Source organism: Mytilus californianus, unplaced genomic scaffold, assembly GCF_021869535.1.
Source record: "Mytilus californianus isolate M0D057914Y unplaced genomic scaffold, xbMytCali1.0.p SCAF_7, whole genome shotgun sequence".
Classification (NCBI taxonomy): domain Eukaryota; kingdom Metazoa; phylum Mollusca; class Bivalvia; order Mytilida; family Mytilidae; genus Mytilus; species Mytilus californianus.
In genome coordinates, this window is record NW_026262723.1 from 1290081 (window position 1) to 1314010 (window position 23930).

A 23930-nucleotide genomic window follows, 5' to 3' on the forward strand; every position below is an offset into this window, starting at 1 on the left:
CTATGTTCTATGATATTGGTATACTAATTTTGTTTAGAGTTTTCGATGAGATATTTGACTTTGTTTCACCAGAGTCTATAACTATACAATGGTTTACTTTTATACATTTTGACTTGGATGGAGAGTTGTCTCATTGGCACTCATACCACATCTTCTTATATCTATATCTTTTTTCCTATGATAAAAATCACGTTTACTCAAGCTATCTAGAATTTCATCATTCATCCACTCATTTTGATACAAACGTTTTATTCTTTTTTTAATGAGTGCAGCATGATGATTTAATACTTCAGTAAAAATATTCAAAAATGACAACAATGCTTCTTCGGGATCATCAATTTCTAATACACTATCAAATGAACACTGTGATATGTGATTGATAAAATCATTTTTATTAAAATGTTTAGTAGACCTGAACGTAATATATTCGTGAATTTTCGTTTTCTATTTTACCCCTCTTTTGTGAGAAATGCATAAGAATAAGAATAAGAATAAGAATATTTATTATTCCAATCAAGGGCCCTTGATGGGCAGCATAACATGTACACATAAAACAATACATCATGATTTGTAACAGAAAAACATTTTTATATATTAAAATGAAACATTAAAAAGTTCAGACAGATGTTATTATCTTCATTCTATAAAAAATCACATACATTTAATTCCAGGCAGGATCAGAACTATAAAATCATTACAATTATCATTATAATTACATACATTAATTAACATTTCGTCTAACATCTAGACATGTAATAATGTAGCTCCCTAAATATTTAAGTATAGACAAATTTTCATTAGTAAATAACCAAACAAATTTTGCCTCATTTGAAAGATATATAAAATTGGGACAGATACAGTTTATCTCCTTGAAAAATATCTCCCTATCATTATTGTATGCTGGACAACTAGTAATAAAATGTTGTTCATCTTCAACCAGATTTAGAGTACATTTCTTACAAAGCCTTTGGTCTTTTTCTATATATAAAGTTTTATACCTGTCTCTTTCTATTTTGAGATCATGTGCACTGATTCTGATTTTACATATGGCACTTCTCAATTGAAAATTGTTTAAAGATAGATACATTTCTTTCGAAAAACAAGTTTTAAGTTTGAAATAAGTATCTAATTTACTACTCTTTGTATCTCTTCTTTTTGTGTTCCAAAATTTTACAAAACTATTACAAAGTTTTTGCTTAACTGACTTGATAAAAAAGTTGAGCTTTACCTCCAAATTATGAATATTCAGCTTTTTAAAAATGTAATGTATGGATGAATACCAGCATTCAATATTATTATTAAACATGTTTTTGTTACACATATAGGTATCATACAGTAAACCATCTTTCATATTTTTTATTCTAAACCAATATTTCAGCATTGAAAATACAACTGAAAAATATAAAGGGAATCTACCAAGCTCTCCTAGCACAGCTAGGTTAGAAGATTTTTTGTTTACACCTAATATATACTGTTTACTTTTCTACATTGGCTAGAGGTATAGGGGGAGGGTTGAGATCTCATAAACATGTTTAACCCCGCCGCATTTTTGCGCCTGTCCCAAGTCAGGATCCTCTAGCCTTTGTTAGTCTTGTATTAGTTTTAATTTTAGTTTCTTGTGTACAATTTGGAGTTTAGTATGGCGTTCATTATCACTGAACTAGTATATATATTTGTTTAGGGGCCAGCTGAAGGACGCCTCCGGGTGCGGGAATTTCTCGCTGCATTGAAGACCTGTTAGTGACCTTCTGCTGTTGTCTGTTCTATGGTCGGGTTGTTGTCTCTTTGACACATTCCCCATTTCCATTCTCAATTTTATTCATACTAGTACTGGATAGTGGTCACTGATAGAATACTTTGGAACAGAGATAAAATGAATATTATCTGGTTCATTACTATAAATATGGTCTACCAAAGTGAAAGTTGGTTGTGTGACTCGAGTGGGAACTGAAACTTTTTGAGACCAGTTAAAAATGTTTTTCAAATGGGACCATTTAGCTGGAATTTTGCTCGACGCCAAATCAATATAAAAGTCACCCAAAATAATTATATCCTTATCTTCAATATCAACATTTGTCAATATTGATTCAAATTTTGTAATCCACTCTGCATTACTATTTGGTGGTCTATATATGTTACCAAGTAAAATAGGTTTTTGATGAACAAAAATAATTTCGACCCAAATTGACTCTATATCATCCTTTTCCAAATCATATCGTCTAATTGTGGTTAACATGTTAGAAATATAAATTAAAAACATACCCCAGATTTTCCAATTCTGTCTTTTTTGTTTGTCTCATAACCCTTAATATCTATTTCTTTATTTTGGACAGAATTTGACAAAAATGTTTCACTTAAACACAGCACATCTGTGTGTTAGATTTTGATAGCAAATATTTAATTTCGGAAAACTTTGACAATATATGATTTATGTTTAAGTGACATATATTAAGTGACTTGTGTGGAAATATAAAAGGGTTTGTAAAAGGAGATGATTTGGAGTTAGATAAATGGAATATGTGTTGCAGTACATAAATACATAATAACAATACTGATAAGATTTCCAAAAATGAAGTTACATTTTCTGGTAGTATGAAAGGTATTGTGAAAATCCTTTACCTCCAGTACGCTTGACTGAACACATTTTGTTGTTGAGTTGTTGTGTTGAATGGTATAAATCTCCTCCCTGTTGACCTCACCGAATAGCGGTAACAGAATGTACATGAACTTCATATACGCAGATTAAATTTAGTTTAGAAAAATGTTACATATAATCATCAAGAAACTGCGATTTTTCGTTAGAGTTATTATTAACATTCTAAAAAAAGTCTCTTTTGCAGATATCAAGGCAATCAGAAAATAGGAAAAAAATCCTTTGAAATGTGTTACCCTGACACTGTACGCACATAAATTACGCAAAAATCGGACTTAAATATATTTTAATCTGATCAAAATAGATCTAAATCATGTTTATTATTAATGTTCTGACTACTTACAACTGCATTTTCCATTAGAAATAAAAAAAAAAAATAGCATAGGTGTACTGAAAAAAAACTGTTGCCTTTATTTATCGATAATTCATTCTTACAAAATAATTCGGTATTTTTATTGTGACTTCTTTTTACAATAACTATTTCAATATCATTTTGCTTGACAATGTTTTCATAAAATGTTGTGTGTATTTTATGTATATTGTGTATCTTGAACTGAGATAAAAACCTATCAACTAATTTTTTTTATAATGTAAACCATTTTACAGTATCCATAGGAGTCATCATTTTTTATAATGTTGGAGACGGCAAAATAGCATATCTCTATTTTGCTGGTTCCGGCAAATTAGCTACTGCCTTTATCTTTCTATTGGTGCTTTTCAACATGTCTGCTCTATTATTTTCTATTGAATTTGATAGGGACAGATATTTAGCCTCGCAACAATCAACCTATGAACTCTTCCAAAAAAAGGTAATTAACATGCGAATATATATATAGTGCAACACTTTCTCTTCTCCAATTGAGACCAGTCGAGGCTGCGAATTCATACGTCCCGCACAGCCAAAAAACGCGCACATGACCCGGTATTTACTGCAGGTCGGAAGAAGACAAAAAAATTACGTTTGATTTGTCAGTTTTTATGGACCCCCCTTTTTTTAATTTGTTTTAGAGTTTGGTATTTCTGTTATACTTAATTACCATATTTTAATACATGTGTACCTCATCCTGAGAGATCCTTTTTTTCGGTCGAAAGATTATCCGGGTAACTGGTTAGGTAAAAATATTCACATATATAGATTTAAAGGTTAATAACCTTAGTGTTTCTGAAGGGAACGATTCTTTAAAAAAAAAAACCCATCTATTAAAAACATTGTTTTGTAATGCATATCTCTAGTATGTGTTCTTATCAGAGGATGTGGTGGGAGTTTACAGAATAGAGAACAATGGGCATCACTGTCCAAGGTTGGGGAGGGTTGAGTGCTCACAAACATGTTTGACCCCGCCACATTCTTTATGTGCCTGTCCAAAGTCAGGAGCCTGTAGTTCAGTGGTTGTCGTTGGTTCATTTTTTGTCATATTTGTTTTTCGTAAACTGTTTTGTTATAAATTAAGGCGTTAGTTTTCTCAATTGAATTGTTTCATATTTTCATGTCGGGGCCTATTATAGCCGACCTTACGGTATGGTTTTTTGTCATTGTCGAAGGCCTTACGGTTGCCTATAATTGCTTACATCACTTCATTTGAACTTTGGTGGATAGTTGTCTCATTGGCAATCATACCACATCTCCCTATTTTTATAACAAATATAAAGAATAGAGAAAAATGGACCACAAAATAAAGAATAGAGAATAATGGGCAAACAATTTAAAGAATAGAGAAAAATGGCCTAAGAAATGAAAGAATGTGTCTCTTTATGATATTTCTACTAAAAACAACTCTAAAGCACCTTACATCATATTAATGGTGTTTGTCATACTTATGTGATCTCTGTAAGTCACTTCTTCAAGTAAATTATTTGGCAGAAAAGTAAATTGATGACATTTATTACTAGTATGTGTTCTCGAGTGTCTATCTAAATTACCACTCTCACTGAGAACCCTCTACCACATACATCACATTTATAAGGTTTTTCACCATTATGTGTTCTCATATGTCTCTTTTTAAGTCACTACTTCCAAAAAGTATTTTACCACATACATAACATTCCTGGAGTTAATCACCTGTATGTGTTTTCATGTGAATCTGTAAACTACCATGCTGACTAAACCCTTTACCACATACATCACATGCATGGGGTTTATCACCTGTATGTGTTTTCATGTGAATCTGTAAACTACCATTCTGACTAAAGCCTTTGCCACATACATCACAGACATGAGGTTTATCGCCTGTATGTGTTCTCATGTGAATCTGTAAATCACTATACCGATTAAATCCTTTACCACATACACCACAGTCATGAATTTTATCGCCTGTATGTGTTCTCATATGAATCTGTAAATTATAATGCTGAATAAACCCCTTACCACATACATCACAGTCATGAGGTTTATCTCCAGTATGTATTCTAATGTGTCGTTTTAACTCGCCACGTTCAATAAATGCTTTACCACATACATCACATTTATGGGGTTTATCACCTGTATGTCTTCTCGTGTGAATCTGCAATTTACAAAGATGACTAAATCGTTTGCCACATATATCACAGTCATATATGTTATCACCTGTGCTTGTATTGCATGTTTGTGTACTCATGTGAATCCGTAAATGCCCTTGCTGACTAAACCCTTTACCACATACATCACATACATGGGGTTTATCACCTGTATGTGTTCTCATGTGAATCCGTAAACTACCATGCTGACTAAACCCTTTGCCACATACATCACATGCATAGGGTTTATCGCCTGTATGCGTTCTCATGTGCATCTGTAAACCACCATGATATCTAAACCCTTTTCCACATACATCACAGTCATGACGGTTTCCACCAGTGTGTGTTCTCGTGTGTTTATTCAAGTCTCCACCTTTACTAAATTCTCTGGCACACACATCACATTTATGCAGTGTATCACCAGGCTGTTTTCTGAGGTGTCTCTGTAGGGTATCGTTGGGAGTGAATAAATCCTCTACCTCATGCATCATATAAATAAGGATTTTTCTCAAGTTTAAACGAAGGTGAAGTAAAATAAAATAATATCGTTTTATGAGAAATACAAATATTCGAATGATTGAAAGTTAAAATGTTTACAATGGTCACACTGGTCCGGAATCGTTTATATATTTCGATGTGAACGTGCAGTGAATTCTGATGGTAATGAAATTTGTTTCTCAGTCGTTGCTGGTATGTTTTTATAACATTTGATCTTCCTTGTTCTTTAAAAGGTTAATATTTGTCTGCAGGACACATTTATCAGATTAATTGGAGTAATGGTCACTTTTATTTTTGCCAGTGGTCACTTCTGTTATTGTTTAATTCATCATACGACAATTTGTCCAAATGTCACATGTATACGATTGTCAAAGATGATTGTAAAACAAAATGTACAGAATATCAATGAAGTACACATTTGTTTGTATGTAATAAAATTTTGTTTCTGTCTAATTTTCAGGTTTTTTTTCTCTTTTGGTTTTGAGATAAGTTTCGTCTTTCTTCAGACTTACTAGCAGTTGTTTAGCTGTGAGATACATAAATTGCTCTTGTTGATAAATGTTATTATATAGAAGTATGGTTTTGATCAAAAACACCCCTTTTTAAAAAAAAAATAGGTGAGCATATTTGCACTGTTGCTCAAATCCGAACTATCGGTTTTTGTACTCCAAAAATCAGTACGCTCTAATATGCTGCATTTTCTGTTTTTTGTTCATTGTTTCAAAATAAAGTGACTTTCTATAAAAACATTTTTGTGTTGAATAATTTTTTAACCGTGTTTTGATTATTGTATTGCTATAAATAAGTTTTTGTTTATTGTTTCAAAATAAAGTGACGTTTTTTTTTGTGTTGAATATATTTTTAATCGTGTTTTGGTTAGTGTATTGCTATAAATAAGTTTTTTTTTTTAAATTTCAAAATAAAGTGACTTTCTAAAAAGGTTTTTTGTGTTGGATATTTTTTTAATATTAAGATACCATAACAAATTGGAATTTTTATGTAAGGAAAAAAATGTCTGAGTGTAATGCAGAACAGTTGTGTATCATTACAGAATATGTTGATAGTACTTCAGTTGTCAATACTATTATGTCTAAAATGTTTAGTTTATATGTTGAACAGTGGCAATGCAATTTACAGTCAGAGAAAGCTTTATCTGGTAAAGGTGGAAACAAACTTCGAACATATAATTTATTTAAGAACAGTTATGAAACAGAAACTTATCGTAAAATTCCAATGCCATTTTCGCAAAGGAGTTCTTTTGCCAAATTTCGTTGTGGTGTATTACTAATTATGTGTTGCGTCTAAATATGAACTGTAACACTTTATAGTGACTGGTAAGGGTAGAAAAATTCATCAGATGAGAAAATGTAGAAGACGCCTGGAAACAACACCAGATCATTTGATATTGCAGCTTATAAACATGATAAATGGGAACTCAGATTTGGATAGTTCCACTTCAAGGTAAAAAATGTTTATCTCTTGTGGTATATAAAACAATGTTAACACTGTAGTTAATTTATAAAGGTATCATTACGTGTATTTCTGTATTGGCCTTGTTATTGGTCCTTGGCCAGCTGTATTGGCCTTCGGCTTCGCCTCAGGCCAATACAGCAAGCCTCGGACCAACAACAAGGCCAATACAGAAATACTCACGTAATAATACCATATAATTGAGAGATGAGACTTTAATAAAATATTGAATTGAATTGAATTACCAAACCGCTATTAAACTCAACAACAATAACATTTTGAATCTTCATTGTTTTTACTCATACCAAGCTAAATACATGCTAGAATTTACATCAAAGCTAGTTAAAACAACAATCACGATTTTCAAACACAAAACAATAACACCAACTGAAGTTTAGATGTGTAAACACCATATTAACAGTAATCATACATTATTAACATCTAATAATTAATCATCAAATCAATTTAAAACAATATTTCATTTAAAAATTCCCGAATTTTTATTTATGAAAATAAAAATATTTTGATATAAGCATCTAAAAAACATCACTGGTTTTTGAATAAAAAAAGGGTGGAACGGACCCAGGGGGCGAACGTGTGGGGTGCGAATGTGAAGGGTGCGAACGTGTATTGGGCGCGAACGGACCCGATGTCCATTTTCCGAACATGTCAGAATGAGGTAGACGGTTTTACATAAAAAGCAAGGATTTGTATAGTGATACCAGAGACATAACAATACAAGTATATGTCTCTGGTGATTCACTATACAAATCATTGTAAAAAGCAATGGGCTATGAATTAGTGGTTTAATTACTTATAGTACAAAAGTATATATGAAAAACTAGGCTTTTATGTTGTAGAAATATGCTATTTTGCCGGCTTGTCAATTAAGATATTTTAATCAGAGCCGGCTACATAGCATATTTTCTATTTTGCCGGCACCGTCGGCAAATACTTGAACCACTGCCTATAATATATATATAGGCCTAAAAATTGTGATAAATTTAATATAAAATTCTGTAAGAAGTCTCCCAAATTTAGCAGATGAATTTTTTTCCAGTGAGCTTCCTTGGTCGTCAAAAAATTGCAAATCAATATAAAATGTATCTTTGGATTCTCCGCCTATGATAGGTCGTTAATCTTTAGAGTTATCTTTCTTGGGAAATCTTCACATTTTCTGACGGTTGACAATCTTGTGTGAGTAAAATGTATTTATTGGTAATTTCTGTGTATACTGTATTTATTGGTTACATTTTTTTAATTGAAAAGTTTAATAAATTGTCCATTTTATGATATTTATCTTGCGTTTTCAATGTATTGCTTCCAATCGACAAGAATGAACTGCGACTCCGGCACTTGACACTTTGATTTCATACATTACACAAATGATGATATAATTGCATTGAAAGCATACCAGTGCTTGTCAATTTTTTTTAAAACAATGTTAATACTTAGACAAACTTGTACACTCAAATCATCATCCAAGATAAAATAAGATAAATACATTATAATGTAAATGTACACGAAAAGTATGGAACACAAATAGTGACATTATTGATAAAATAAAATCCAATATTTTCGAGACATTACAATAGAAAAGTGTATTTATTGTTTGACTAATCTGCATGTGTTTGCTATAAATTTTGAAAAATTTGCCATGTTGCTTTCAAAAAAATGTTAAATTTTTGTATCATCAGTACTGCTTGTCAATACCTTCAGAATCAGTTAAGGTTCATCCTAACAAATGGACAAAAATGGCTGTATTTACAACTTAAAAACTACTCTTAGTACATACTTACCTGTTCAGTTGGAAAAGTTTTAAGGCCTGGCATCCACGAGATATATAAAAGTTAAATGCATTATGCATTTCAGAAAGATAAAATCTTTATTGCATTTTAATGGGCATTTTTTTCATTCCTGCAGAAGTTGTAAAAATAAACTAATTTGGGATACAACTTTGAGATGCTCCCTCTCAGGTAACAACTGTTTTGTATTGTATTGATTGTCCTTGATTGGCATGGACAATAGACAGACAATAGGTATCTACACAACTATAGGTGAGTTAAAGGGTGTAACTTAGTGGACAGTATCAAATGCAATTCAGGTGTTTGTTTATTTTTACACCTTCTGCAGGAATGAAAAAAAATGCCTATCAAAATCCACAAATGATATTATCTTTCTGAAACACAGAATGCATTTGATTTTATATCTAGTGGATGCCAGGCCTTAAAACTTTCCAAACTGCACAGGTAAGTCTGTACACAGAGTAGTTTTTGAGGTGTAAATACAGCCATATTTGTCCAATTGTTATGATGAACCTTAACCAACCCCTCCTCCATAAAAAAACACACAACAACAATTAAACATACATTTGTACATGGCATATATAATTAAAAAAAACCAACAACTGCCCCCCCCCCCAAAAAAAAAAAACACCTCAAAAATATTGTTTCGGTCAATAATATTCATTTGTTTCTTTAATTTCAGTCTGCTGATCTCCAATCATTCTGTTAGGGACAGTTTTTCTACAAATCTCTACATGTTCATTGAACAACAGCTTTTCTGGGCCAGACCAATCTCACTGTTACAACAACAGTCATTTTTTTTTCTGAAAATCAAGCACACATACTTTTTCTGAAACAACATTATCAGCTGATCAAGCTTCCTCTGTCAACAACAGCTTTATCGCAGATTCAGGTCACTGTGTCAATATTTTTTTCTACAGATTCCACTCACTGGGTCAAAGAACAGCTTTTTTTCCGAAGATCTCAGCTTAATGGATAAACAACAGTTTTTCTGATATTTAAAACCTCTATGAGTGCATATGTGGTTTTTTTTGGAAATGGAAAATTTAAGAGAAATATCCCTCATTACTGAACAAATTATATATAAAGAGTTGAATTGTAGTGAAAATCTTGAACTCTCTCTCACTGGTGAAAAATGTTACAGATGTGATCTATGTGGCAAAGAGTTCACTAAGCCTAGCTACTTAAAATTACATTACCCTACGCATACTGGATACAAACGTTATAAATGTGAAGAATGCGGCAAAATGTTCACTCAAAAAGGAACGCTACAAAAACACATGGTAATCCACACTGGTGAAAAACAATTTAATTGTGGCATTTGTGATAAAGTGTTTACACAAATTAGTAATTTGAATGCACATTTAAAAACCCATTCCGGTGACAAACCTTATAAATGTCAAGAATGTGGAAAAGCATTTGGCCAAAAAGGAAACCTAAAAAGACACCTTGAAACCCATACTAACGAAAGGCATTATAAGTGTAATCTGTGCGATAAAGAGTTTACTCAGAATCACAGCTTGAAGAGACATTTAAAAACACATACCGGAGAAAAATCTCATAGATGCGAAACGTGCGGGAAAGCATTCAGTCAGAGTGGACATCTACAAATACACCTTAGACAACATACGGGTGAGAAACCGTATCCGTGTGGTATCTGTGGTAAAGAATTTAGATTGGCTGTAAACCTTAAGATGCATACAACAACGCATACTGGTGAAAAACCATATTCTTGTGAAGTATGTGGGAAACAATTTGGTCAGAAAAATTCTAAAACGAGGCACATGAGCATCCATACTGGTGAGAAACCATACAAATGTGTGATATGTGGGCACAGTTTTAATCAGCATCATAGTTTGAGGTCTCATTTAAGAATACATACGGGTGAAAAACCTTATAAATGTGATATGTGTGATAAGGCATTTCGCAATCGTCACAACTTGACAAATCATTATGCTATACACACGGGTGAAAAATCCTTTTCGTGTGGTGTGTGTGGTAAAGAATTTCGCCTAAGTCAGCATGTACAGAGGCATATTAATAGAGTGCATGTGAATATACATCAAAATAGAAATTAGAATAAATGCATTCATACATTTTGTACATTTTTAGTGTTTTAAAATGCAAGCTTATTGAGTGAAAAATGTCAAGGACAAAAGACAATTGTAACAAAAAAAACCAGTAAATTTAGAAATACAAATGTAGGAATTGAATACAGCAAAAATACTACAATTTACGTAAGTTAAGGAAAAGGAGCAGGCTTAATAGTAACAAGTCTGTTAGTCAATCTGGTTAATATGGACACACCTTTAGCCATTATGCTTAGTTCACAATAAAATTGGTAACAGATTTATGTGTGATACTCAGATGGTTGGTTGTTCTATCTTGGCACTTTGGCTTCCTCCACCAATAAAAACTGACTGCCACAAAATAGCTCAGCGTTCTTAATATGAAGGTAAATCCAGAAAATTGCTTCAGATGGACAAAAAGCTTTATTATGAAGGATTATGTTCGTTTTTTCCACCTGGCCATCATGGACAGTCCATTGAAATTTGATCTCTGATTTTGAAAATCTAGTGAATACAAAAACTGAACATACTTTTTACACAGTTTTGAACATTCAATTCTTATGATGATAAAATAGAAACAACATGTAATAAGGATGCCACTGAGGACTGTTTAGAAATTTTGCTCACTCTTTACCCACTTCCGCAGAGGAAGGTGGAAATCCCAAAACCCATCTGGCCTGTTGTCATGGTAGCAGACCTTTAATATAACTTGTGAGGGTGTGGGTGTGGATAGGGTGAGGGAGTTCTTCATTTCTTAAACTTTTTGGCTCATTATTCTCTATTTTTAAAAATTTTATTTTGTTGGTACATTTTTCCCTATTCTTTATTTTGTTGGCCCTTTATTCTGCACTTTTATCCATTATTCTCTATTCTGTAAACCTCATTCAGACCCTCACTCATCTCTGTACTCGTGTTTTGAACTTACTATTTTCTGTTTCTATTTTATTGTGTTGCCCAACAGAGAAACTATAGCAAAAAATGTATAGTAACGCATAGTGTTCACTTTTGCAATCTTGCATAGTCATCATTCACATCATACTTTGTTAATCTGCAATTCTTTGAAATTATCTATTTAGAATTCATCTCAACATTCTAAATTTCTTATACAAAACATGAACTGTTGAAATTGTGCATTTGAATTTGATTTTTTTTATTAAAATGATTTCATGGCTTTCCCCCCATATAAAAAGAGGACCTTACCATTTCTGTTTTTATCAATTGTCCAGAAAATTTGCAATGATTCTTCTTCAGGACATGAAGTTGAATATTTATTTAATTTTTATGCCCCTGCCGTAGCGGAGGGGGCATTAAGTTTTACCCTCGTCGGTCTGTACTTCCGTATGTACGTCCCAAAGTTGGTTTCCATTCTCTAACTTTAGTTTGCCTCAACCAAATGTTGACACAATGCTTATTACCACAAAACACAGATCAAGATTGAATTTTGGAGGCGTCATGTTAACCGTTCTAGAGTTATGCCCCTTTACAAATGGAAAAATTGCTGAATTTTTCGTTTCCATTCTCTAACTTTAGTTTGCCTCAACCAAATGTTATGAAACTTATACACAATGCTTATTACCACAAAATATAGATCAATTTTCAATTTTGGTGGTGTCACTTTAACCGTTCTAGAGTTATGCCCCTTTACAAATGGAAAAATTGCTGAATTTTCCATTTCCGTTCTCAAACTTAAGTTAGCCTCAACCAAATGTTATGAAACTTATACACAATGCTTATTACCACAAAAAACAGATCAAGTTTGAACTTTGGGGATGTCACTTTTATTGTTCTAGAGTTATGCCCATTACAAATAGAAAAATTGCAGAATTTTTCGTTTCCTTTCTTTAACTTAAGTTTGCCTCAACCAAATTTTTGAAACTTATACACAATACTTATTACCACAAAACTTAGATCAAGTACAAATTTGGGTAGCTTCACTTTTACCGTTCTTAAGTTATGTCCCTTTATCATGTTTATAACTATATATGATATGCAAGCAAGGGCATCATCTGTGTCCCATGGACACATTCCCCATTTATTTTATCTGAGTGATATTTACAGTTTCCCACACCAAAATATGGACTTCATTTCTTTATTATTGTTTGTAGACAGCAGTGCACACACTTTCAATGGAAGACTTTAGATCTACATTTTAAATTACCTGTGAATCAAGCCTTGTTATATAATAGCAACAGTAATAAACAGCTGCGCCATGAGCGCATGATATGCCCGTCGTCTTGTGTGTGAATTTTTATGCAATAATCATAAATAGTTTCTGACATACGTCGCGACATGCGAAACCCCCTCTTTTTTTTTACAAAAAAACTCAATATCTCTAAAATAAAATTTTGAATCAAAACCAAAAAGTATACAGATCTTTAGATTAATATAACTAAGAAGTGTGTAAAATCTTAAGCAATAATCATAAATCTTAATCGTTTTTGAGATACGGCGTGACATGTGAAAACCCCCCCTTTTAAAAAAAAAAACTCAATAACTCAAAAATAAAATTTTGAATCATCACCAAAAAGTATACAGATCTTAAGATTAATATAACTAAGAAGTGTGTAAAGTTTAAAGCAATATTCATAAATTGTTTTTGAGATACGGCGCAACATGTGAAAAAAACACACACCTGTTTTAGTTACTAAGTCCCGTAACTCAAAAAGTTTTAATCTTATTTTCACCAAAAAGTATACAGATTGTTTGACCATCATAAGAAACAACTATATTAAGTTTCATGAAATGGACCTTTTCATGTAACTTTAACCTTGATCGCTGATCCATGAAATAAAGTATAGGCAAGGGGAAACCTATCTGACAGACGTGTTGATCTTGCAAGGATCCCATATATCAAATATAATTATCCTATTACTGTAAATTAAAAAATTATGGCATGCATGTATTATTGAGATTTTTAAAACAAAAATAGGAGTTTAATTATTGCAATTTTAGGAAAAGCTATGTAGGGATATATATTATACACATATTTAATAACAGAATGTGAGTTCTTATTATTGTCATACTCAAGTAGTCCCATTATTTGCATTAAAATAAAAACCTCGCAATAAATTTTCTAAATTTACAGTACTCTTTGTATGACAAAAAAAAAAATTTGTTAAGCAATCATTGAACCATGAAAATGAGGTCAAGTACAATGGACAGATGACAAACTTTGTAACATGAGGTATAAATCATCCAGGCCTTCTACCTTTTCAAATATAAGGCTTTATACAAATACTTAACACCATTACCTGAATAGCATCCCCATATCTCTTCTGAGAATTTTGTCACAGACGAGACAATAAGATACAAAGTCCAACTACCTGAGAAAGGCAACCTCGCCTTTGAATGCATAATTACGCAGTATTCAAATATATGAAATAACAAATATCAACTGGTCAAGTAGTTTTGTGTATATTGTCTTTAGAGTTTTTTTTTTGTTCATTCCAGTCTGATGAGTCAAGCCTTTTTCAGTTGATTTTTCAGTTCACCACTGTCTCGGTTTAGGGGAGCCTTAATAAACATGTTTAACATCCAGAGTCTTTATATTCCTGTCCAAAGTCAGGAACCTGTAATTTATTGGTTTCTGTTTCTTGCCATCTGTCATATTTGTTTTAACAGAAATAAGGCTGTTTGTTATATCTTCTTATAAATGTGTCTTTTGTTATGGTAGGTGCAGTTTATAGCTTACTTCATACTAAGTTTGTGTTTTGCTCATTGTTGAAGAATGGTGACGTACAGTTGTTATCATTCTTGTCCTTTGGTTTCTGGTAGATAGTTGTCTCATTTACCACCATACTACATGTACTAGACCTCATTAATTTTATGTTGTATACTTTAATATTTGACTTCAGAATAAAGTGCCAACTTTCATTTTCTTGTAAATGTATTTTTTTATCTTTCCAGACAAACTATTGTATTAGAAAATATCTAAAACATAATAATAAACAATCTTTTATTTTACATAATCAATGTTGACAGCTAGCTTTCCAAAATGTCAATGTCATGACCTGTCTGCAGTAAGGTGAACTCAGTAACAAACTGCTGGTTTAACTCCCCATCTAACTGGTTGATAGCTCTGTAGTGTAAAGTCCCTACATTTTCAGGTTGACCTTTTGGATGGGTCATCTCCATTCTAATGAAATCAAGCCAAAGATCTGAAATAGGGTATTAAGATAATAGTAATCTGGACTAATCTGATTAATTTTTACACCCCTCCCTGTGAAGTATATTATTATGGATTGATTTATTTTTGGTGGAACCAATTTTTCATGAATCAAGGAAAACAAGTGAAACTGCGAGTTACTGCTCACTGATGATACCCCCACCCAAATATTTCAGTAAACAGGAAGTTGTTGAGTGATGAATCTGAAAACACATCACACGGTATAGCTGACTTATATATACCCTGAAACCAAATTTCAGAAATCCTTATGATGTAGTTCCTGAGAAAGATGCGATGGAAAATATTCATGTGACAGATGGACGGACAGACAGAGGTAAAACAGTATACCCCCACTTTTTTAAAGCAGGGTATAATAATAATAATAATTATATATTTTGTGGATATTTGATTTTGTGGTTTTGTCAAAATCTGTAAACTAGTCAATAGAAAATTTGTGCTTCATGAACATTTAAATTCATGGTTTACTTATGCCCACAAAACTGATGAAAAATTGGTACCCCAACAATAATAATGAATCTACACACAAGGAGATGATATGGGTACAAGTCATCGTAACAGCAACACAAATAGCCAGAAGACGTCAAGAAGCTGAAGTATTTGAGTTATTTCCCTTGGCCACTATTATTTAGGGACAACGGTTGATATAATTATTTCACTAAACAAATTTAAACATGTGGTAAAAACAAACCTGATAAGATATCCCTACATCTGAGTAATGAATTAAGCAAGGCTAAATGAAATATAAGAAACTGTTGGGTAAACATCTTTTTCTAAAGTCTAGCGGACAGTACAACACGTTGAAGTAGGCTGATTTATAAAGAATGTTTTGCAATTAGACCTCCAACATGGCAACAAAAGGGAAGTAACACTTGCCCAAATTGTGTCAACAGAAACCAATCTATAGACAACATATCAAGTTCTTACATGTCCTAACATATGCATGTACTGTAGGTATTTTACTCATTATGTAACCTTAAGGTCACTCAATCAAATATAGGTTAATACTATAATGTCATGGTAACTCCAGTTATATTTACTCTCTAATTTAAAGAACAAATTAAATGAAAACTCCTAATAATACTTGTTCACACATATATTAAGAATTTAACCAAACATCTTCTTATAAGCTGATTATAAATTTGTATCTTATATGTAGGATTTTTTTTTACTATACAAAATAGATTTTGTTACCTGCACTACTGTTCCCAAACTCCATTGTGGCATCTTCATATGCTTTTCTTAATAGTTTAATCTTTGAGGTTGCCTGCAGGAGAATAAAAAAAAATCAATGCTATATGTTGTGGTAAAGTAATATAAACAAGAGTGCACACGCTCAAATGTCTCGCCTTCTTTACTAACCATTGATTTTATGTTGATAGTCCTTAATACAAAGCTTTACTACAAGTAACACATAAACTTAACATGATCCAAGAAAATGAGGTCAAGGTCAGATAAACCAAACGAGAAATACATGTTCACCTTACAATCATTCAATAAACCAAACATAGTTGACCTATTGCTTATTGTTTCTAAGAAACAGTCTTAACCAAGAAAACTTAACATTGACCAATGAACCATGCCAGACAGACATGTACACCTTACAATCAATTTAGGCATTACATATAGTTGACCTATTGCTTATAGTATCTAAGAAACAAACTTAACCATGAAAACTTAACATTGACCAATGAACCATGAAAATAAGGTCAAGATCAGATGATACCTGCCAGACAGACATATACACCTTACAATCCTTCCATACATCAAATATAGTTGATTTACTGCTTATAGTTGAAGAAAAACAGACCAATCACAAAAACTTAACACTGAGAAATGAACCGTGAAAATGAGGTCAAGGTCAAATAAAACCTGTGAGACTGACATGTACATCATAAAATATTTCCATACACCATTTATAGTTAACCTATTGCATATAGTATTAGAAAAAAGACCAAAACTCAAAAACTTAACTTTGACCACTGAACCATGAAAATGAGGTCAAGGTCAGATGACACCTACCAGTTGGACATGTACATCTTACAATCATTCCATATACCAAATATAGTAGACCTACTGCTTATAGTATCTGATATATGGACTTGACCACGAAAACTTAACCTTGTTCACTGATCCATGAAATGAGGTCGAGGTCAAATGAAAATTGTCTGACGGGCATGAGGACCTTGCAAGGTACCCACATACTAAATATAGTTATTCTATTACTCATAATAAGAAAGAAATTAACATTACAAAAAATGTTGACTTTTTTTTTCAAGTAGTCACTGAACCATGAAAATGAGGTCAAGGACAATGGACATATGACAGATGGAAACTTCGTACAATAAAGCATCTATATACAAAGTATGAAGCATCCAGGTCTTCTAGCTTCTAAAATATAATGCTTGTTAAGAAGTTAGCTAACGCCAACGCCGCCGTATCACTATCCCTATGTCGAGCTTTCTGCGACAAAAGTCGCAGGCTCGACAAAAAGCATAAACAATACTGAGTGAAAATGAACCAAAGGAGATGTGGGTTACATGTCAATGAGACAGCAACCTAACATAAAAAATATCTAAAAGATATCTAAAGGGCAACAATACATTCTTCAACAATAGAAATTGATTTTACAGCCCATGTAAGAAAAATGTTACAAATGTTTTAAAAATAAAAATGTTTTACAAATAAAATATAGTATATAAGGGTCTGGATAGGGGATCCTGCGTTTCTCTATTCTTTACATTTTTGCCCATTATTCTAAATTTTTTACATTTTAGCACCCCTTTCTTCTCTATCCTTTCATTTTTTTCCATTTTTCTACAGTCTTTGCCCATTATTCTCTTATTTTGTAAATCCCATCCAGACCCTCAGATATGGAAAAGTCCTTTTCAATAATCTTTCTGATTAGATTATAAACTTGAAAATATAAAAAAGTTCAACAATCTTGGATTCATGTCCTAACAGATGTTAATAGTTTTGTTTGAATCAAAGATTTTTTTATGAATTTGTAGTTTTAACATCAACTTGTAATTTTTATAGATGACAGAAGTTAATATAAATGTATGTAATATCATCACGTAAAAAAAAAAAACACCTTAAATCATATGAAAAATACATAGTACACATATTTCCAGGATCATTGGTTAAAAGTACATGAAAATAAAATGACTTTTGTACTGTATGTATACTTTACTGACAACCACATCCTATGTTTTTTCTTCAAAAACATGAAAAACTATTTTACATTTGAAGACTTTGCTTTGCTGTATGAAGTGTTATTGTAAATAAATATTGCTGGAGAAATATTTTCGTAATTACACATTGAATTAAATATTTTGTAATTGATTAATGTAAGCATGAAATCTATTTTGGATTAAACAACCCTTGAATGTACAAGGTATCATAGCTTTTCATGATGCTTTTGTTATTGTTTTTTTTTAAATACTGAGCAATTCTGTTGAAAATTTAATCACAATTTTGATCAAATCAGAAACAAGTCTGAAATCATTTATCATTTATTTTTGAAGACAAATTTGTGCTTGAATGAAAAGATACAGAAAAGGAAAGTATGCAATCAAAAAAAGAATAAATTGTGGATGGAAACTGATTATGTTACTTTCACATATAGTCATCTATTTTAAAGGATACTGTAGATTCATTTATTTTATTGGGTACCAAATTTCGTCGATTGAGGGAAAATTGTATTTTCATGGTTTTGCCAAAGTCTGCATTCAATTATATAGAAATGTTGTACCTTGCTGAACATTGAAATGTGTAGTTCACCTTTAACCGTGAAATCCACAAAAATTGATATCCCACAAATAATAATGAACCAACAGTAAGTCACTTGACAGTTGTGCTGATATAATGCTATTTGCTGCATTGAAACAGAAAACTTCATTTGGTTTTATCAAGATAACATTTGAATTATCTCCCTTTGTATAAAATAAGATGTGTTATGATTGGCAATAGAATAACTATCTATTAGTGACCAAATGATGTAGATGTAACTTAAAGCAACCAGAGGTCAATCCACGGCCTTCAATAATGAGTAAAACCCATACCATATAGTCACCCTCAGGCCCTTACATGACAAAATATTGAACATATCAAGCCATAAACTATCTGAGAGAAAAGTTTTATGACATGATTGAAGGATATGTCAATGGACAGGATTATCATTCTCACATCTGTATATTAGGGTCTAACAAAAGACATGATAAAACATGTAGGAGGAGTTGTGATGACAAGGTTGGTGCTAGACAAGGCCAAAATTTCTTGAGTGAAAGGAGCATATTTTTGGAAAACTGAGCAGACTAAAAAATCCTTTTCACATGCACAGCAGCATACTACAATCTAAAAATGTATTAATTTGCATGTAGATACAATAAACCCTATTGGAAGAGTTTTGATGACAAGGTCGGTTCTGAAAAGGGTCAAAGTTTCTACAGTGAAAAGGGCATAATTCTGGATAAACAGAATAAAGATCAATAAAAAAATCCTACATATTAAGATCTAACAATGTACTTAAGTTTCATGAAGTTATGATAAATAATTTAGGGGAAGTTGAGATGACAGTCAGTTCTAAAAAAGGTAAAAGGGGCATTCATTTATTTTAGTGGGTTCCAATTTTCGTGGCTCAAGGAAAAATTGTATTTTTGTAGATATTTGATTTCCTGGTTTTGCCAAAGTCTATAGTAACAAGCCTATAAAAAATCCATTTAAATTCATGGTTTACACATACCCACGGAATTCTAGAAAATTGGTATCCCATGATTAATAATGAATCCATAGTAATATATTCTTCACATATCATTATCTATAATTCTGAAGTGAAGTTTGAAATGAATCAAATAAAGGATAAAGAAGTCTGCCTTGACAGACAGACGAAGGGACAGACAAGCTGATTCCTATCTGCCTTGACAGACAGACGGAGGGACAGACAAGCTGATTCCTATCTGCCTTGACAGACAGACGGAGGGACAGACAAGCTGATTCCTATCTGCCTTGACAGACAGACGGAGGGACAGACAAGCTGATTCCTATCTGCCTTGACAGACAGACGGAGGGACAGACCAGCTGATTCCTATCTGCCTTGAAAGACAGACGGAAGGACAGACAAGCTGATTCCTATCTGCCTTGAAAGACAGACGGAGGGACAGACAAGCTGATTCCTATCTGCCTTGACAGACAGACGGAGGGACAGACCAGCTGATTCCTATCTGCCTTGACAGACAGACGGAGGGACAGACCAGCTGATTCCTATCTGCCTTGAAAGACAGATGGAGGGACAGACCAGCTGATTCCTATCTGCCTTGAAAGACAGACGGAGGGACAGACAAGCTGTTTCCTATCTGCCTTGACAGACAGACGGAGGGACAGACAAGCTGATTCCTATCTGCCTTGACAGACAGACGGAGGGACAGACCAGCTGATTCCTATCTGCCTTGACAGACAGACGGAGGGACAGACCAGCTGATTCCTATCTGTCTTGACAGACAGACGGAGGGACAGACCAGCTGATTCCTATCTGCCTTGACAGACAGACGGAGGGACAGACAAGCTGATTCCTATCTGTCTTGACAGACAGACGGAGGGACAGACAAGCTGATTCCTATCTGCCTTGACAGACAGACGGAGGGACAGACAAGCTGATTCCTATCTGTCTTGACAGACAGACGGAGGGACAGACCAGCTGATTCCTATCTGCCTTGACAGACAGACGGAGGGACAGACCAGCTGATTCCTATCTGCCTTGACAGACAGATGGAGGGACAGACTAGCTGATTCCTATGCACTCTCTAAACTTTATTTGCCGGGGGTAGAAAAATTGAATCTGAATTTAGACAAAAATTATCTATAATTTACTTTGTCGAAAACTGTACTTTTACCTTATATCGCAATCTTGCAACCCACTATGCAAATAAACCAAATAACAGAAAAATAACTGGTTTTAAAATAAACTTTAAATGTCAAATTTGCCTGTTCTTCTTGGGAGATAACACTTTTAATTCTTTTTTCCTTTGTGATACACAGATTAAAAATTCTAGTCTTTTATGGTTATGCATCGTTTCAGTATAAAAACTGACAACAAACTTGTACAGAATACTCCTCAAATTTCAAAGTAGAGCTCAGTCCTGGTGCATTTAAATAATTGAAAGTATAAATCCAGACATAAAGTTAATCCGATCTCAAATTTCATGCTTTCTTGTCAAAATAAAGCAGATTATATCTACAAAATGAGATGAAGTCTTTGTCAGCATTGGCAGTTCGCTGATAAATGTTTTAACATACCCATTAATCTATTCTGTGATATTTATTGAAATATGTCTATAAATTCAATGAATGGTGAAAAATTGACTTTTTTTTATCAACAAACTTCAGATATATTGCAACCGCTTGGCAGGTCAAGTGGAAAATTTCCAACCTTTGGTGTTATCATTGCTGTTTTTCATATGTAGATATTACACCTGAGCGATCTTGGCATCCCATAATCCAATTTTCCTACTGATAACTCGTTATTTGAAATATCTGATTTTTAAGGACTATAAGAACTGTTTGAAGATAGCTGTAATGCTATTATTTTGTTTGATAAGTTTTAATTCGGATCATATCAACTGAAAATTATTTGATAGAAATCGAAACTTAAAAGGAAATGTTGTTTATAAAATGTGAAAGTTTTAATGATGAGGTTTAAATGATAAGAAATATATTTTATCAAGTTATAGAAATATAGATTTCACCACTGCAACAAGTGTGTTACAATATTTCTCCACTCGAGACAGTTAAATTTTAATATTTAAAGCGCGAGGCTTGCTGAGCTTTTTAAATACTTTAAATTTAACTGTTGAGAGTGGAGAATTATCGTAATACACGAGTTAAAGTGGTGGAATCTGTTTCTCTAATGATTCTTATCCTTCCTTTTCAAAGATTTTCTGAAAGTTGTGTTCTTTATATGTGACGTCATCAGGCATGGTCACCTTTTTTCATGACGTCACAATGGGAAAATTCAGAAGAAACCTAGAAAATTTGACGTCATAATTAGATTTCGACCAATCATTTGCTGAGAACAAATTTTTCACTAGTGAGGAGAAATATTTTTCTCACACCGGTCAAGAAATGTAAAAATAGCACAAAAATTAGAGAATAAGGTTTAGCCAATTTTTGCTGTCTCATTGAGCTCAAAGAGATATCTGTATTTGTTTTTATAAGAGCCAGCAGCACATGGTAACCTACTGGAATTTGAATATTTAGAAAATTGATAGGGATGGCAGATCTTTGATAGTTAAGTTTATTATGTGAGGGTCATGATGGAAAAAAGGGAAAAGGAGGGGGGGTCATTTTTGTATTCTGTGATTTTTTGGCCATTTTTGTCTACTTAATATTTTCTTTGCCAAATTTTCTCTTTTCTTAAAGGGGCATTAACTGTCAAATTCATGTTCCCTGATATTACCCAAATTCTGACATTTTATATATAACAAACTAAAACGTTTATCCAATTTACAAAAGTCCAAAAGAAACAATTTTCAAAGCATGGGTTCACTATAATATATCAGCAATTCATGTGTATTATAGACCAGATGCCATCTAATTATCCTTGAGATGACCTCCGAAGACTGCTGAAGGTCATATAACCTGATTAAAATATAAACATAAACAGATTGCCAGCACAGGCAACAGAATTTTTATAGGTCTGTTTGAATTCTTGATATAGGTTAAATATATATATAAATCATTGTTTTACCTGTATAAGAATGATTTTGTGGGCAGGATCAGTCAATGAAATGGTTATTCCAAGTGTCTGCCTTGTTTCAAAGTTGACATTCTTTTCTTTTTTATGAATGAATCACATGTGGAGTACATGTGCAACCAGTTTCCACTAAAGGTTAGATTTAAGGTTACACGATACAGATTCTAATGAGTTGAATTATTGACTTGCAAGTCAATAATACACCAGGGGTGTTTTTTGGCTTATCTTGATAAAATTTAATCAAACTGACTGCTTATAGCAAAATATTATTTCTTTAATCCACGTTTATTAATGTTTGAAACCAGGAAAATTATATTTTATTTTTTTGTTGAATTGGTATTAAACTAATATAAAAATAAGAAGATGTGTTATGGTTGCTAATGAGACAACTCTCCACAAGAGACCAAATGACACAGAAACTAACAACTATAGGTCACCGTATGGCCTTCAACAATGAGTAAAACCCATCAATGTCTGTTTAATATATTTTTATCTCCATTAATGTGCTTCTAGTTTTAGGGTCACTAAATCACAAAATAGATTTATAGTCCTTTAAATAAGCAGAAAATTGTTCAAGCTTAAAAACATTAGTCAGCAAAACCCATTTTAATTAATAATTAGCAACCAAAGAAACAAAACTATATTTCAACTAAAAGAGGTTAAATCTCACATAATATAAACATTATTCAACATCTTAAATGATTCATACAAAAGAACAGGGGAAACAGCATTCAGATACCAACTCACTGATATTAATTTCAATACATATTTCATACACCTTGCATGTCCAAAGTCAATAAATTAGAATTAATTAAACCAGAATCCATTGGTTCCTAGTTAAATTTTAATATAAATTTTCCCATTACCTAATTTGTTATAATAAATAGCATTCTTTAGTATTAAAATATTTAATATAGACAAATCTATCTGTAAACGACAAACCAACAGAAACTCTTCTTCTTATAGCTACTGGTAGTCAAATCTCAAATTCAGTTAATAAACTGACTCA

At 32.6% G+C, this 23930-nt stretch overlaps 2 protein-coding genes across 3 annotated transcripts in view; one reads left to right on the forward strand and one right to left on the reverse strand.

Moving 5' to 3' along the window:
• Window positions 1-8261: 8261 nt before the first annotated feature.
• On the forward strand, window positions 8262-11020 carry LOC127709408 (zinc finger protein 239-like). Of its 2 annotated transcripts, none has more exons than XM_052214934.1 (2): window positions 8262-8311; window positions 9602-11020. In XM_052214934.1, exon 2 carries the CDS (start codon window positions 9939-9941, stop codon window positions 10995-10997), a length of 1059 nt encoding a protein of 352 aa, XP_052070894.1. In that variant the 5' UTR covers window positions 8262-8311; window positions 9602-9938; the 3' UTR covers window positions 10998-11020. The 2 variants fall into 2 exon arrangements, with proteins under 2 accessions (XP_052070894.1, XP_052070895.1); XM_052214935.1 differs by having other exon boundaries at window positions 8282-8311; window positions 9840-11020.
• Window positions 11021-14929: 3909 nt separating this feature from the next.
• Window positions 14930-23930, reverse strand: part of LOC127709402 (U3 small nucleolar RNA-associated protein 6 homolog) — a 225244-nt gene continuing 216243 nt past the window's right edge. The window contains exons 20-21 of the mRNA XM_052214923.1: window positions 16366-16438; window positions 14930-15145 (exon numbers count right to left, since the gene is read on the reverse strand). Coding sequence (XP_052070883.1) covers window positions 14970-15145; window positions 16366-16438 — 249 coding nt within the window. The 3' untranslated portion in view covers window positions 14930-14969. The remainder of the gene's footprint in view (window positions 15146-16365; window positions 16439-23930) is intronic.

What these genes read in the sequence shown, in the direction of transcription:
- LOC127709408 (XM_052214934.1), top strand. Translation starts at nt 9,939, where the DNA reads ATGTGGTTTTTTTTGGAAATGGAAAATTTAAGAGAAATATCCCTCATT.